Raw genomic sequence first — 17,730 nt, forward strand, 5'->3', positions numbered from 1 at the left:
ATGGTGCTGCTGAGCCCATCGATCAACGGTCTCACGAGGCTTCTGGCAGTCTGCGAGTCGTATGCGGAAACACACGGACTTAGGTACAATACTAAAAAAAGTGAACTGTTAGTCTTTCAGGCTCCAAATATAAAAAAGAGACTGGTTCCTTCAGTCTACTTAGGAGGAGTAGAGTTAAACAGAGTCACCGAGTTCAAGTACCTGGGTCACGTGGTCACGGAGACGCTCGTAGACGACCTGGACATGGAGCGGGAGCGCAGGGCGCTGGCGGTCAGGTGCAACATGCTGGCTCGCCGGTTTGCACGCTGTACTCGACAAGTCAAGCTGACCTTATTCCGAGCGTACTGTCAGTCCTTTTACACGTGCAGCCTGTGGGTCAACTACACGCGCCGGGCCTACAGCGCGCTGCGCGTCCAGTACAATAACGCACTGAGGATCGTGTTGGGGCTGCCGAGATTCTGCTCCGCATCAGGTATGTTCGCTGAAGCCAGAGTGGATGACTTCTTTGCCGTCATGCGTAAGCGAGCAGCTTCCTTGCTATCGCGTACGCGGAGCAGCTCGAATGCTATCCTCAGTGTGTTGGCGGATAGGATGGATAGTCCAATTGTGAGGCATTGCGTAGGTGTACACATTAACCGAAATAAGAAATGAATATATTAATTTATTAATTCAATTTATTAATTTAATTTATTAATTCAATTTAATGATTCAATTTATTAATTCAATTTATTATTTCACTTTATTCAATCCAATTTAATTTACATTTAAAATGACATTTAAGTATATTTATTTATTATTTCGGATCTAATTTAATTTAATTTTTGCATGTTCCTACCTATGATATTTATATTTTGACTAACAATTTTCGACATGTTTTACTAATTCACTATGGATGTTATATCTGAAAATAAATGTTTAATAATAAAAATAATAATATTTTTTTAGGAATTTCCTATAATGTTCAACAAGCACTTATATGACGAGCTAAATCACTCCCTTTCATCAAACAACGACTATTAATTTTGCTTGCCCCCCATTTTCGGTCCACTCTGTAAAGAAATAGCCACTTTCATAGATAATCTTAATTCGTGGCCATTAAAACTGGGTTTTATTTCAATAAACATCATGGCGGCTTGTTTACGCTGTGTAAAAAGGGTGAGCACAGAAAAGCAGAAGGTTTATTTTCGAAGCACTGGTACTGGTAGCGATAGCAAAAACATAAGTAGTTCTCGATATTACTATGATAAATAATTTTATTATTTTAAAACAAGAATGAGATATACAATATTTTAAAAAATAATTTTGTAAAAAACCTCTTATGTAATAAAAATTGTTCTTGGTAGAAAATATATAAAAATGCATATAAATAATATTTACCTATAGATAAAGATTATGAACCAGTATATTATATACCCTTACATACTACCCTTTACTGTGAGTAAATCTATCTACGTCAGAGAACTTCCAAATAAAACACTGCACCTCTATTTCTGACGCGAATATTGATGTCCCAACTGTTATTTTGTTGACTAATTAATAGCTCACATAAACCTCTGGCCCGTATGGATTTAGGCACAGGACTATAGATATATATAATTTGTTAGGCCAAAAAAAAGTGCGGTTAAGAAATGGTTCAGACAGTAAGGCCTGGGTCTCCTATTTTATGCTATATGCGGCGTCCGACTTTGACGTAAACGTTTCAATCAACGTCCTATGGCCTACCTACGGCGTCTACGCGCCAACGTCGGCGTGTGAGGGAGACCGCATCAGTACATTTCTATAGTGAGCATCGTGACGCGGCCTACGGTGTGACGCTGGACACGACCTACGGCGTAAATAGGAGACCCAGGCCTAAATTCGTTGAATAATCGGTTGTTAAAAGCTGCGTAAAGACCGGCCATACGAACGCCAACGAACGGGTTTCGTTGGCCTTCGTTGTTGCAATCTGCCCTGTATTTTGTATGATAAATATCCATCGTTGGGCCTTCATTGGGCTGCTCTGTACGTAGCTAAAGACAAGCTTATTGGAATAGTCCGTTAACTGTCTCGCCATCAACCGACTACCGTTTACTGATTATTTAAAGTACTTATATAAGTTATTGATCTCGATTGCGAAGGCACAAACTCTAATTTTAGTACTTACGAGTACTTTCAGAACCCTAAATTCTTTGTCTATGAGTATATTTTCGTAAATCTCACATCACGCAGCCAACTTTTTTTTATTTAACATCTCTAAAATTCATTTTTACGCCTTCAGGATCAACATCATTAGGTAATTAGTTTGGTTTTTCCGACCGTACCTCCCGCCCCGAGGTACACTCGAGTTGAAAATGCCTGAGGCCGGCACTTAACACGTTTGCCTCAGCAAGGGAACGAAACGTCTCAGATTAGCGACTTATGTGATTATGTGCTGTTAATTAATGTTTTACGGTTTAATTTCCTTTGAGAACATTAATTTATTTCTTTGCTTTGTAGGTACTTAGTAAAATCTTAGCAGCGTAGCTAAAACTGTTAAATCTTTACTAAGTAAGTACCTGTGTAGCGGGAGATAAGAATGATTAAGTACTAGCTTAAACACGTTTAACTTAAATGAGAATTAAGTACAGTCAAGTCATAAATATCTATACACTTTTTAACTTGTTAGTTGTCATCATACATGCTTGATGATAGCATGAAAATATAAATTTGTGTGTACACACTGCTTATCTTTATTTAAACTTAGATACAAAAACATTATCATGTATGGAAAACAAAAAGGATGGATTATTCTTCGTAAAATTTCCTTTAACTTTAAATACAGTGTGATTCACGATTGACTTCAGCATGCTATCTTGTCTGTGAAATATTAAGAAGTAAGTATATGTTAGAACAACGAATAAAGTCTAATGAAATCATTTTCCTCAATTACAGTCACTCTAGACAACATCGTGGGCTAATTTATATCCCAGAATTCACGCAGGTAAACTCCTAAAGGTTGACTGGAAGAAATCGCGTTTAGGCGTATATATGTCGCAGTCATCTGGTTTAATCTCCTGTTTGATTGAACCGCTAGCCCGTTCATTGGATGACGCTACTCAGTTGAATGACTAAAGAACAACTCGTCAAGTGGTTGACTGTAACGTCCAACGTCTCGACTGAACGTTATTCAGCGAAGTCGTTAAATGGGATATAGTATAGCAACTTTGTAATGTCTGCTAAGGATGAACATGACCAGACAAGAGTCAACAAAAAGACTATGTTACAAAGCTCTCATCTCCCAAATTAACTAAACAATAACAATAAACGTACCTTGATATTGTTGTTCATAATTATCCAGTTTCAGCACATTTTTTCCTTTGAAACTATCCGCCGGCGGTGAAATAATAGGTAAATCCATGTTGTCACACTATTTTAACATAAATAACGCACTTTAAAGCTAATTTATTTGCAAAAAATAACTATACAAGTGCTTTTTGTGTCAGCTGTTCGCTGTTAGACGCCATATTTGTTTTATTCACCACCTGACTGATTTTAAGTCCGCTAACTAGTTGGACGTTTTGTGACGCTTGTACAATCAACGTTCGGCCTAGTCATACAACTGAATAGCGTCATCCAATGAACGGGCTAGCGGTTCAATCAAACAGGAGATTAAACCAGTTGCCTGCGACATATATATATATACAAAGGCGGACTTATCGCCTATATACATATATATACATGTTTTGTTTTTTCTTGTACTTTTAACTTTTACTTTAAACTATGTAATTTGTGTATACAACTATACATACAATAAAGTGTTTAAATAAATAAGGCCAATCGAAGCTCGCGGGTAACAGCCAGTATAATATATTATATACGACCATCTTAGTTTCGCCATTCATCCCCCTAGCCCCCTAGTACTTGACAAAGGCGCCGTTTCTTAAGCCACATGCTTAACTTTAACACAAAGACTCAACACACATTTAAACACACACATACTAAGTTGATATGAAGACAGATCGTCTTAGAAGTCGCTCTACTTTATTTGATTCAAAAGGTTCTAGAACATTCGAGGAAGGAAGAAATTTCTTTATCTGACTGTCGGTAAAAAGTATCTGAGAAATGTACGGTCTCCCAAGACGATCGCATGAAACCTATCACTACGATATACCTAACGGATACCCCTTTGGGTAAACGATAAAGAAATAAAAACAAATGGATCATTCGTCCAAACCCTCTGAGATATTTCCTGCAATATCATCAATCGGAAAATGATTGATAACCTACTTATTGGACGTCAGTTTAGCGGTAATAAAATCACGTTGCTATTTTTTTACCCGACTGCCGAAGGAGGAGGGTAATGTTTTTCAATATAATTAATGCACATGTATGTGCTACAAAATATCCAATATTTATTTGGGTAGGACCTCACCAAAGACCAGTACTTTACCAGTAAAAACACAAAAGCATCGGCGGAAAATAAATCCTACTTAGGTTTAAGTAGGATTCAAAAAAAGAACATAATTTCGCAACAACAGCATTCGCTCATTGTTTTTTTTATTCTATAAAAGCGGCATAAAAACGCAACCTCTTTGGTTTAAAAAAACAAGTTACACATTCAAATTTGGAATAAAGAACGCGGCGTCGGGAAATCAGCTGTTAGCCGGATTCGCGTGCCGGTCACCGCAATGCGGAGCGATCAATACCGGCCGCGAAGTCTTGCACGCATTTCTCTAGACCCGCGGTAGAATAACCGACCTCCTTAAACTGGCCGGGTTGTAGCTAAACGGGACTTGTGATTGGCTCATTAGAATTTCGGAATAATTTCAAACGCCTGATGGGTAAAGGAAAATGTCGGCTGGTTTTATTATTATTGAACCTTTCCGAGAAGGTCTAAGAGGGTAATATTTTGACTTACTTAAATAGTATTATAATATTTTGACTTAAGTATTTATTAACATAATTTTAATTCGACTTTCGAGAACTTAAATATACATCATTCAGGTCCTAAAGAAAAAAAATTGTTTTCGCATAAATAAATTTTACAGATAAGTTCAGCAGATAAGCATCTTTTACAAACATCTGAATTGGCTAATTATAAGGCAGGCACTTATTTTTTTTATTATTAACTTCTTGTTTGTGTCACAAATTGTATTTAAATTAGCATCCTCTGCCTCTTCACAAACTATCAACCAGATAAATCTTGAAAAGGGTGAGTTCTGCCATTGACACGAGCTCAGCTTAGTGACCTCCCGAACGCCATAAAATAAGAAATATGAGGCATTTGCAATTTGGCACATATCTGGATGTGAGAGGACCTATTGGTAGTGGTACGAAAAAAATACTTACTAAATAAAAATAAAAAGCCGTTGTAATTTTCTGTCTGTGAAAGATACTTAAATCCTAACTATCCTAATCCTAATCCTAACTAATATTATAAATGCGAAAGTAACTTTGTCTGTCTGTCTGTCTGTCTGTTACTCTTTCACGCCAAAACTACTGAACGGATTTGAATGAAATTTGGTATACATACGGTCTAGACCCTGGGAAAGAACATATAGGCTACTTTTTATCCCGGAATTCCCACGGGAAAACGTTTTAAGGCGAAGCGAAGCGCGCGGGAACAGCTAATATAGATATAAGTATTTAATGTCCTAGTTTGTGAACCTTTGTAAGATTGATCATTTACATATGAATTGTTTCACTGATACAAAATAACGGCGTAGGTGAACTATTGCATAAAACGTCAAATGTACCTTTTTATTATTGTACATTTTAAGAGATTACTTACATACAACTGATCACCTCCAATTAATGGTTGGTGGGAAGAAATTTATTTATGGCAATCAGCATCAGTTTTTGTTTACAAAGAAAGTCATTAATCAAGATAATACATTCACGGGCAATGAAAAGGTTCCACTGAGAAAATCACCAAATTACTCCTAAACGGAAATGAATAGCTTAACATTGTAGTACATTTAACAGAGCATCAGGATATTACCAACTAAAAACGGTAATATTTTGTTCAAATTTTAAAATGAAATGTTTTAATAAGGTGTTGCCATTTTGTGAGTGGAACTTTTTCATTGCCCGTAAGTGTATACGAAACTGGATATCGCGTCTAACACTAATGGACTACGCTAAATTTGGCACGAATATAGTTCCGAAGTGTCGTTAAATATGTTTGTCCGTAAACACATTATCGTATTATAAACTACTAAACGGGTTTTAATGTTATTTTTGCAAGAACGTGACATGATTTTAATTTTATTCAGATACTAACATGTATTGTAGGCGTCTGTAAGGATAGCTGTTCAACATAAATTTGGTAATTCTAACTTCTCTACTATCTATTCCTATGGATTAAGGACTGTTAGAGAGGCTACGTTCAGTCCTGCTTACTTTTTACTATGAGTATATACATAAATATGTATACATAACATAATAGTTACAGTCACCCACAGACAGGCAGGAGTCAGTCTCCGGGCGGGATGCCAACAGCCGCCGCAGCTACGAAGGCGGATTGGACTAGCGGGCTGAAATGCGCAACTTTCTTACTCAATTTTGTCCTAGGAATGAAACGGTACCTTTACAAATTTATTAATATATATTTATTTATAGACACTTTATTGCATACTTAAAAAAAACATACACAAACAAAATATAAATTAAGAAGAAGTTAGTACACAAAGGCGGGATTATTACCAAAAAGCAATTTCTTCCAGCCAACCCTTGGTTGGTGGAGGACTAAGGTAAATTTACAAAACTCTATAAATAAAACTCAATATAAAGTTTAATCCATAACTACTCTAGCCTAACAGCTTTATGAATGACTTATTATAAGTGATTGAAATGTCGTAGAACAATAGTTTTGTTTGGGATGGCCCCCTTTCAGCTTAGTAAACCAATTTACAACATCCTGTATACTGGACTCCGCAATCTAAACGTACCGTGAATAGTGAGCTCCAACATTAGCTGGATGAAAAATCTATAAAAGTGGAGATTAAGAGGAACAGGTTTAAATTACATTAGCCGGTGAAGAAAAAAACATTACTAAACGAATTTAAGTTTTGTAACTACCACATTTGACTAACTAAATGACCAGTTTAATTACACAAGCCAACGCTATAAATCCTTTTCAAAGAAATAACAAGGTAAATACAATACCTAGAGGTTTGTAAAGCACCTAATATTAGTTTGAAAAGGTTCCGGTTACTGCGAAAGGTAGATCGGCTACGCCGCTACGAAACCCGAGTCGTAGCTCGTCGTAGCACCGTAGCCCGTAGCCCGTAGCGTAGCTGCTACGACCTATGAAATTAAAACCTTGAAAAGTTCATGTTTCATTGTAAGTTACTTGGTAATTAAATTTAATTAAATTGTGATTTATTGGTATCAACTAAATGTTTTTATAAATGCATAATACCAGCTAAGGTAATTGCAGCTCTTCAAAGTATCGATAAATAAATAAATAATTTTGTATCACACATGAAATGATGTATCTACTCTTGAGTAGAGACCACAAACAGGCAAAAGGTAAGACGCTTTCGACCGTTTTTTAATAAAAAAATATAATAAAATGCTAATTTATTATGACTCCAAGGAAAACTCTGAAAAATATCTACTTTTTTAATTTCATAATAAAGTTGGAGACTTGAAATAATGTAAGGAGACATTTTGACGAGACCTTGACCTCAAAAAACAAAAGACGTCTGTTTTATTTGTGTGATCTTGTCTTGTGCCAAATGTAGAATTTTACAGCCGATATTGTTTAAGCCATGTTCACAATAACTTTTTAATTGCTAAATACAAATAAATAATAGTAATTGTATAATTGTGTATGTATAATAAACCATATTGTTTTTTTTTTCAGTTTTGATTTTTGATAGCTTTTTCAGGCATCGGCTTAAATCGTTGGCCTTCCTCATGACACTTCTAGCTATCTTCCTAAAGGGAGCATCCCATACCAAGTTGCTTTTCTGCTCTAAGTTAATACTCGTAGGTACTTCACAAAAATAATGATCAAATTTAGATACGGCCAACGCTCAAGATTTCTTGAGAATTGCTGAGTTGCTCACTTTTCCTGAGAACATCTTCAATGCCCGTGTTTCTCACGCTGGTTTAAGTTAACTATGGATTAATAATAGAAATAGTTCATTTAGTTTAGTTTAGTAAAAGTTGTTAAGTATATAGGTGTTTAAATGACAATAGTTTAAATTACAATAATATAGGTTCCTCACAATTCACCCGTTAAGGCATGCAAAAATTTGTCACAAAGCTATACATTATATTTTTCATGTCATTTTTAATGTAAACTTAAACTAACATTATTTACATTATTAAAACTTAAGCAAGTAGGCATATTAAAATTTATAGTTATTTATTATTATTATTATTATTAAATGCTTTATTGCACAAAGTAAATTGGTACAAAGGCGAACTTAATGCTAGCAGCATTTTCTACCAGTTAACCTTTGGTGATGTTGAAAAAGTGATTGGTAGTGCTTAAGGTTTATCTGTGTTTTCAAAATGGTTTTGGAAACCGGCCGTTAGTTTAAGGTGTAGAAGTACTTAAAACTTAGCGCGGTCTTGGCACAGAACTAAGCTACAGTAGGAACAGATAAAATATTATCTATCGAGTGCCCTCTAGTAGGTACGTAACTTTTGCAAGAAATTGAAAAAAAGTTTTTATAACATTCAAGTGAAGGTCTAGAGTCTAGTCTTACTTTTAAGTCTATAGCGAGATATATTAAAACAAGGCCAGAGCGAAGATAATATAAACTACGACAAACGAAGCTAAGACTTCTTCTGAACAGATAATCTGCCGCCATTTAAAACGTAGCTACATCTTCTCGTGATTTACACCCACGAGCAATGAAAATGTTCCACTTACAAAATGTCGACACAAAATAATTCAATTATTTTTAAACATAAAAAATATGCTTGAAATATTTACGTTGTAGTTGGTAATATTATTATTCTTATGCGCTGTTAAATACTTGTTTTTCAATATTGCAGACGGCGTCCATAAACTTGTCTTTTCCGTATCGTAGTAGTTTGGTGCTATTGTCACTGGAATTTTTTCATTGCTCGTGAGTTTATGTAGTGTGTTAACCGACTTCGAAAAAAGGAGGAGAATTTCAATTCGTCTGTATGTTTATATTTTGCATGAAAAATTCTGATTCACGTGTCAATCTGACTGTGGATGAACCATTTCAGTCTCGCTATTCTTATCAACCGACTTCAAAAAAAGGAGGAGGTTCTCAATTCGTCGGGATTTTTTTTTTAAAAAGTTCGAAGTATCGTATCGAAGCAAAACGCTTATTCCGGTAAAGGTGTGTACACATTCTGGACAGGTGTACTTTATATCCAGCTAGCGTGACGTGAGGTCGTCCACGCTCGTCCACACTCGTTTGCGAACAGCCGCACTGGGCCTTCACCTCTGACCTTATTATAGTTAAAGCTGTTATTTGTGACTATAGCCTATTTTCTTACGTGCCAAATATTTTTACTTGGGTACAGCTTTTGCTACACTAGCGTTGATATAATTGTGTCATGCGTTTTTTTTCTCATTGTAAAAAATTGTGAAACTGCAATCAAACGCAGCATTAGACTTTGATTTATGTTTGTAGGAATGCCTCAATATAATATTTATGTAAGTATAACTAATCAAATATTTTTAATAAATCTCTTATTAATTCTAAAGCATCCATTGAGAGATATGCAGATTACAATCTGTGGTTCGTTTCATTTAATGAGGTAACGGAGATTCTGTTACGATCTCGGGGTTTATGCATTTAATATTATTTTGGTAGACATTTTCGGCAGAGATTTTTATAAAAACGTTCTTGATTCAAAAAGAGATTAAACGTTCTTGATTTAATATCTTGGATGCTAAATTGTCTCACGAAAAACTCCTAATTTATAAATACGTTATCGTTAGTACTAGCAGTAGTAGTTTTGCTGTGTAATTTGCATTAAGAATAAACGAAGTTATTAATAAACAACTGTTTTTGTAACTTATTATTAAAATAAATAAAATAATAAGTACCTACTTATTTTTTTACATAATTATTCAATTAAAAAGACAAATTAAATTAGATTGTTTACCTTTTATGATAAGTCAAATAAATGCAGTATTTATAAATGGCAGGGTTTTTATCATGCACCTACGAACGAAGATAATACGAAATAGATATTCTAATAGTAGACCGCCCCATTGGGACTTTAGGAGGCATTATACGCTGTACTATTTATTGTTGTTGAATGGCAGATACGGTTTACCGTTAAAATATTGATAGGACAGAATATTTATAGCTAACCCGAGATATGTGCTATTGAATAATCGATTTCAAAACTTTATAATTATTTGTAGCTTAGAATTATTTGACATAGCTGTTCCCGCGCGCTTCGCTTCGCCTTAAAAAGTTTTCCCGTGGGAATTCCGGGATAAAAAGTAGCCTATGTTGTTTCCCGGGGTCTAGACCGTATGAATACCAAAATTCATTTAAATCCGTTCTGTAGTTTTGGCGTGAAAGAGTAACAGACAGACAGACAGACAGACAGACACACTTTCACATTTATAATATTAGTTAGGATTAGGATTAGGATTGGAATGATATATATAAAACAATGTTATAATGCGTACGCAATACACATGTATACACAAATTAAGGGAATTCATTAAAATAGGAAGGTACGTCCGTAATTCAAGAAAACAATTGAGTAATATTAATTTTATTATAATTTTTTGACGAGGGTTAGACTTGTATTGAGTAATTATATTTGAAGGTTTTAATAAAATGTAAAAAGGGTTGTTTCGCCCCAAACTCGTAAAATTAAAATAGTAGCCTACATTCACGCTAGTTATTTAGGCAAACAAACATTTTTATAATGATTTGGAAGTTTTATACTTTGTAAAATATATCATGTCATAGGGATGATAGCTGCATGCAAATGAAAATGAAATCCATGCATTTTATCTGTCAATGCTTGGTTTTCAAGAAAAAATATACTTTATTCACCATGCATAAGAATGTGTTAATCAAACGTCATAGAACTCGTGGCTATATTTCAGTATAGCTACAAACGCTGAAGACTAACTGCCAGTTTCTATAACTCTATCTATCTATAACTGGTAGTTACTTTTATACGATTTTGACAGATTGTTACTTTTGATTAAGTTAAAATAATATGAAAATTACTACCAGTTATGGATAGATAGAGATATAGGAACTGGAAGTAACTAACTAGTAATAATAAACTGCGGGGCGATTCTACAGACACTGCGGAGTCCCACATTCCATCCCGGGCCGGGGCGGCCGGGACCTCGCCACTCACGGACGAAGGAATGTCGAAATGAGGCGAGAATGGGCCTCATTCACCCACTGAAATATGGAAAAGTTAGGTATAATTACATGAAAATCGTTCCTCTGTAGGTTCATTAGAGTTGGGTCTTCTCTTCTCTTTAGTAGAATTGAATATAATAGAATAGAATATTACTTTATTGAACACTATATAAATCAGACATACCAAAACATACTTACAAGAACCAATGTATATGTCGCAGGCAGGTTGAATCTCCTTTTTGGTTGAATCACTAGATGGCGCTACTCGCGCGTTCATTAGATGGCGCTACTCAAGACAAGAGTCAACAAAAAGACTATGTTACAAAGCTCTCACAAATTAACTAAACAATAACAATCAGAGACTCATTCCCTTTCGTCTGACTATCGTTTTAAATTATGTACCTTGTATACCAGGATGTTATTCCGTCGAGCCATAGATTTGTTATCAAAATGGAATGTTTCCAATTATTTCGTAGGTAACGATGTATCAATGGGAGCCTGGTTTTACTAATGTCGATGTTCGCTTTCGAAAGGGTATAATTAGATTTCAGATCAGTCTGATTGCTTGATTTTTTCAGGGAAAATGTACTTTATTTGGTTGGACTTTCTCTACAAAAATGTACTAAATTTATTGCTTGATGGGAAGTGGAATCTATAGATGATCACTATATGTACACTAAAAGGCATGGTGATAAAATCTATTAAAAACTTTCCAAATTAAGAAAAAGATGATTAAAAAAAAATAACCGAAGAATTAAATTTTTCGGAGATTGTACCTAATAGTCTTACTTAACATTGAATCCTGGATTTTTTTGACCCGGAATACAAACGAAAAACCATTTATACCGCTACACGTTCAACAATGCGTTTTCCAAGAAATTATCTTTCCAGTTAAACCTATAATTTCCCAAAACGGATTCCACCCACAAGACCTCGGCGAGCTCAACAAATAAAGCGGCACGTGGAAGGTTAATATCAATAAGTGAATTCTATATCTCTCGTGACAAAATGGCGGCACGAAAAAGGGCGGAAACGGAAACCATCATGTGAGCAAATAGTCGGCTGTGGACACTGCCGGCCGGCCGGCTTGTGCATGGTTTCCTATTTGCACAATTCGTTACTGATATTTTTAGATCAGTCTTAAATAGTATTTTTTTAGAAGCTGTTTTGTAGCAAATATAGAACTATGTTTAGATGTAGTAATCCAGCTTTTAAATTCCACCCTGTACAAGTGTACAGGCATGTCGCAATTGTATTGCATTTTTGTATCGAAGTTAAATTGACTTCCATTCAAGCTCGTAAAGTCTCACATTCATAAATATATTTTTTTTGACTGATAATGTATGCAGATGACAGAAGAAAACATAAACTATTTCCGTTTTCGTAAATTGCAAACCCATACTAGAGGCCCAGTTTAACCTTTCCGGCGTTGAATCTACTAATTAGACTTTACAAAAGCCTGACCCGAAATTCAGGCAAACTTCAGCCTCACACGTCTGAAACCAACTAGTGGCCACAACATTCCGCTTCAGCCGGCAGCTTACGAACTTTAATTTCAGGAACGATACTCGTACAAAACCACACTGACTATTTGACTATGTTCATAATTTTATAGAACCTACTTACCAAGTTAGGTAATCTGACAACTAAAACGCATTGGTGAAAATCGCGATCTATAAATGTAAGAAAAACATGAAAAAAGACAAATGATTGCCCATGAAGATATTCAGAGAACAGCCGTTTTTTTATAACACATAAATGTTATGTAAGAATAAAATATGAGATTGTTAAAAAAATTAAGACAAATATTTTTATTACATTGTATTTTTTATGAACGTCAATATTTTACAAAGTAGGTACTCCTCGTCCGGAAAGGGTCCTTTGTTGTGGGAAAATATTGGATTAACCCTTTCGATTACCTACACCTACCCCTGCCCTTAACAACATAATTCCTTGCCTTTAAAATTTACAAATATTTAGCAGGTAGGTATGTACTTAGGTCCTTACTCAGTTCTTGGACTTGTACTTGCTCTCACAGTTTATAGTCTTCCTCTCCGGGCTCCAGCGAAATACGATATTTACTAGAAGTGTGCTCAGGTGAAACATAAGCCCGTCTGCGAACTTGGAAATTCGCAAAATTTACTTCGAGATCCCCTAATGAGGAGATACTGTTGTGTTTATCATAAAGATGCTCAGATTTATACTGAAGTTACTTAAGAACGTATAATTTAACGAAGTTAATACTTTGAATTGTCACATAATTTCAGTGGGACTAAACCTGTGTCACATTTTGTATAATTTCCCCGAATCAGATCGGTAATTTTATTGTGGTCTCATTTGTTAGAATATTTGCGTGTAAGCTAGCCACCCCATCACCCCACTCACGAGCAATGAAAAAGTTCCACTCACAGAATGCCTTTCGCACTGGACATTTTCATTGCTCGTGAGTGTATGTCAGTCTCCAAACTTTTAAGTATTTATTCATTACTAGCTGTTCCCGCGCGCTTCGCTTCGCCTTAAAAAGTTTTCCCGTAGGAATTCCGGGATTAAATGTAGCCTATGTTCTTTCCCAGGGTCTAAACCGTATGTATACCAAATTTCATTCAAATCCGTTCAGTAGTTTTGGCGTGAAAGAGTAACAGACAGACAGACAGACAGACACAGTTACTTTCGCATTTATAATATTAGTTAGGATTAGGATAATGGAGCACAACGAGTACACGTATGTCGGTACCAAATAACTCTATTCAGGAATTGTTTTAAACCCTATTAAAAGTTTAATAATGATCTGGCGGTAGCATTCTCTCATTAATTTCTGGGCTTTAATTGGTTTTCATGAAATTCAGGATTGTGGCTGATTTTCATTTAAAACCGCGCTGACATTATTATCATTGTGTCGTGTTTAATCGATTCAATTAATCTTTTCTTTTTTAAACGTTGCATTTAAACATATTGTAGCAGTTTCTGAAGTATCTATTTGGAGGTATAATGCAAAATCTTCACGCTTAGCAGGCGGGTTGGAGATCTTGGATTGGAGACAGTACATTGATGATGATGATTTGTACCTGTATATCTATGAAAGCACGCATTGATCAAGGAGTCCTAAGCATCCGTAGACAATCGGCCGATTCCCCGATACCAGCGAACTAACAATGTTCGTATAATATTAGCCAAGCTTGCGCGTTTTTCGTAAAAAAGAGTGACCCCCTCTGGTTTATGACGGTAAATCACAGTGCAGTGCATTAGCTAGGCGCAGCGCCGTGGCACTCGGCCAATCACTTTGACTGACTTACTGTTTATAGCAATGTATTCGTGCTGTGCTATGCATATATTTGTTTTACACGTGTAGATCACTAACTGTGGGTTTCACAACTAATACACTCGAGCAAAGAAAAAATTCCAGTGACAATAACACCAAATTAATAAACCTACCTAAACGGAAAAGACTAGCTTAATGACGCCGTTTGCAATATTGAAGTAAGTACATTTAACAGTGTAGCAGTATCAAATTCTAAATTACTAAAATGTTTTAAAAAATTTGGAGGCATTTTGTTTGTCGATACATTTTCATTGCTGGCGAGTGTAATAAGATAAACGGATTAGGTATAACGTGCAACGCTGTGCTAGGTGGAGTGACGACTTGGAAATGGTGATTAAAGGTTGGATGCGGAAAGCTTTAGATCGCATCCAGTGGCATGCACTGGGATAGGCCTACGTCCAGCAGTGGACTGCTATAGGCTGAAGAAAAAGATGAATAAGTTTAATTTTGCACTATTTAATGTTATGCGCCACATAAAATACTATTGCATAACTTTTCACGTTGCAGTAAACAGAAACAAGCCTGTACACATAATCAAGTGATAATCACAGGCTGCCCCCGGTCTATTATTGGAGGTGCCAATTACCGGCCAGGGGTGACGACAGGGTGACGGTCGTGGAGTTGACACCATTGATGTGCTGTGAAACAATTTGCTTACGGAATTGCAAGGTACACGAGCAATGAATAAGTTCCACTTACAAAATGTCGACAGAAAAAAGCCCTAGTTTCTTGCCAAGTAATAATTTAATACAAACATTTAGCACCCATTCAAAGCAAGACCTTTTTACCTAAGAGGGTCTACTTAAGTCGTTGAAAACAATTTCTGAAGCATAGAATGATATGCTAAGTCTTACCCCAAATGTGTTCATGTAAAGTGGAAGACAGAATTCCATTTAAATTTAATATAACGCCAGTATTTTCGCTCTTACGGCGTATGATTTTAGAACGCTACAAATACAAAGTACAAAGCGGGCTGAAGAGGTTTTGACTGTGCAACAACCTTCTTACATCGTAAACATCGGGATATAGTTGTAAAACCCTGGGAAATATGTATCGGAGCGGAAGGAGGGAATATGCTGTATTGATTCTGGCTCATGTTGTTCTTTATTTATGGAAGTGTGTAAAAAATGCAGTATCTAATGAATGAATAAGCACAGAGATTGGTGGAATTTACGACCAAACTACATATTATAATAATACTGCATTTTATCATAATCAGCATTTCTATTCTTTTCTTACTTTTAAAAGATAAACCATCTTAATGTGTATTTTGTAATCAAAACATTTCTAAATATCTAAACGTACAAACCCTTAATAAAACTCAGAAAGCTCAACATTATTGAAGAAATTCCTTTACATAACATTTATGAATGGGATAATACACAACCATAGATCACGAAGGATGGCGGGTCGCTATCGATTGCCTCGCCGTGCCTCCCTATAGAATCAGGTGTGGCCTTAGTGGGAATTCCGACGTTAGAAAATCAATACTGAAAACAGCTGGGTTATTGTAGACACAAGAATAAAATAGTATATTTGACGTCGTTTTTTAGGCTTTGGGCTACGCGTGTATAGCCGCATACAGAAAGAATGATGGAAACTTATTTAAGCATTTACTTTCCATACTTTACGGAGTGCGGGACAAACATGTATCAAAAAGTAAGCCCTTTTATGTTTCCAGCTTTCTTTCTAAGCCGATACGCCTCTAACTCAGTCGTCGGCAGTGAATAGTTATAACAATACAATCCTCTTTATTTGCACCAAAAAAACAGAAAAAATACAAAATAAAATAAAACTTTAAAATAAGAACAGTACAAAAAGGCGGCCTTATTGCTTATAGCAATCTCTACCAGACAACCTTAGGATGGAAGAGAGTTATATAAATTTAAAAAAATAGGATTAGAGGTAGTTGTGGTGCAAGAGTATAATACACTACTTAAACACTACATACTAAATAAACAAATAAAGCAACAAAATAAACACACGCACTCACTCACGCCTTGTACTAATGTACTCCCTTGCGGGGTAGGCAGAGGTGCATTGCTGCACCCACTTTTCGCCAGAGTGTTATGTTAGTCCCAATGTAATAGGGGGCGGGCCTATTGCCATTTTACGGGCACATCCAAGACCTGAGAACAAATATCTGTGTTTAAACAAATATCTGCCCCAGCCGGGAATCGAACCCGGGACCATCGGCTCAGTAGTCAGGTCACTAACCACTACGCCATTCGGTCGTCAAAAAACAAAAACAAATAAATATAATATATATGTATATACCCATATAATACTATATAGTATTTATCACGAATTAAGATCAACATTACCTTTACTAATACTTATCATTAAATGTACAAATTGTACGGTAGGTATTAAATGATGCTAGGGCCAGTGATCGATAAGTACTTAAGTAGGTAATAATTGATTATGATAGTAAAATATTTGTTGTAGACTATAATGATAATCTTATCTTTCAGGTGGACTTGGTGCTTGGTAAAAAATCAAATGAAAAATCAATAACATGCTGTTAACTTGATAGGAGAAATAAATCTATAATACGCATTCCATTGATATACTTTATGTACCTACCTAAACCTCGATTCACATAAATCCATGACTGAACACTGAACAGCATTTCACTATCGACTTACCATTATATAGAAAAATATAAGTACCTACTTACCTACATCTAGTGGTAATTTGTCGAAAACTATAAAAGTTTACGTTTTCAGGCATACAAAGTGGCGCCTCTAGCGGAAACTATCATGTAACTTTTGACACATCATAACGCAGATGACAGAAGAACACCTAAACTTTTTTTCGTTTAAGAAAATTGCTAAACCCGTACTAGAGGCTAAGGTTTCCGCTGCCTCACGCCACCGCGCCATACCCCTTACCTTCCCCTCCGAAGGGCCGCCTTGACTGAAGGGCCACCCCCTCGATCCACATACAAAGGTCATTGTCCTGAAGGTCGTCAGCTGATCCGCCATCATTGGCCTTCGCCCTGCGCGCAGGGCCACCGCGCAGTGTGGAACTGTGTCTGGGTAAAGAGCCATTGATGATTGTTGAGGGTTGGAAACAAGTTGGAAATGATACTTTAATGGTCAGTTT

At 35.9% G+C, this 17,730-nt stretch overlaps 1 protein-coding gene across 1 annotated transcript; it reads left to right on the forward strand.

The window, feature by feature from the left end:
- Positions 1–2,936, forward strand: LOC125490192. Its single transcript, XM_048628652.1, has 3 exons — positions 1–275; positions 369–472; positions 2,911–2,936. Exons 1-3 carry the CDS (start codon positions 1–3, stop codon positions 2,934–2,936), a joined length of 405 nt encoding a protein of 134 aa, XP_048484609.1.
- Positions 2,937–17,730: the final 14,794 nt, after the last annotated feature.

Source organism: Plutella xylostella, chromosome 21, assembly GCF_932276165.1.
Source record: "Plutella xylostella chromosome 21, ilPluXylo3.1, whole genome shotgun sequence".
NCBI lineage: Eukaryota > Metazoa > Arthropoda > Insecta > Lepidoptera > Plutellidae > Plutella > Plutella xylostella.

Bases quoted from the DNA above. Each gene is read 5' to 3' on its own strand.
- LOC125490192 (XM_048628652.1), top strand. From the start codon at position 1: ATGGTGCTGCTGAGCCCATCGATCAACGGTCTCACGAGGCTTCTGGCA. The intron at 276-368 runs GTGCAACATGCT...TTACACGTGCAG, and splicing joins CGCAGGGCGCTGGCGGTCAG to CCTGTGGGTCAACTACACGC. The intron at 473-2,910 runs GTATGTTCGCTG...CCTCAATTACAG, and splicing joins GAGATTCTGCTCCGCATCAG to TCACTCTAGACAACATCGTG.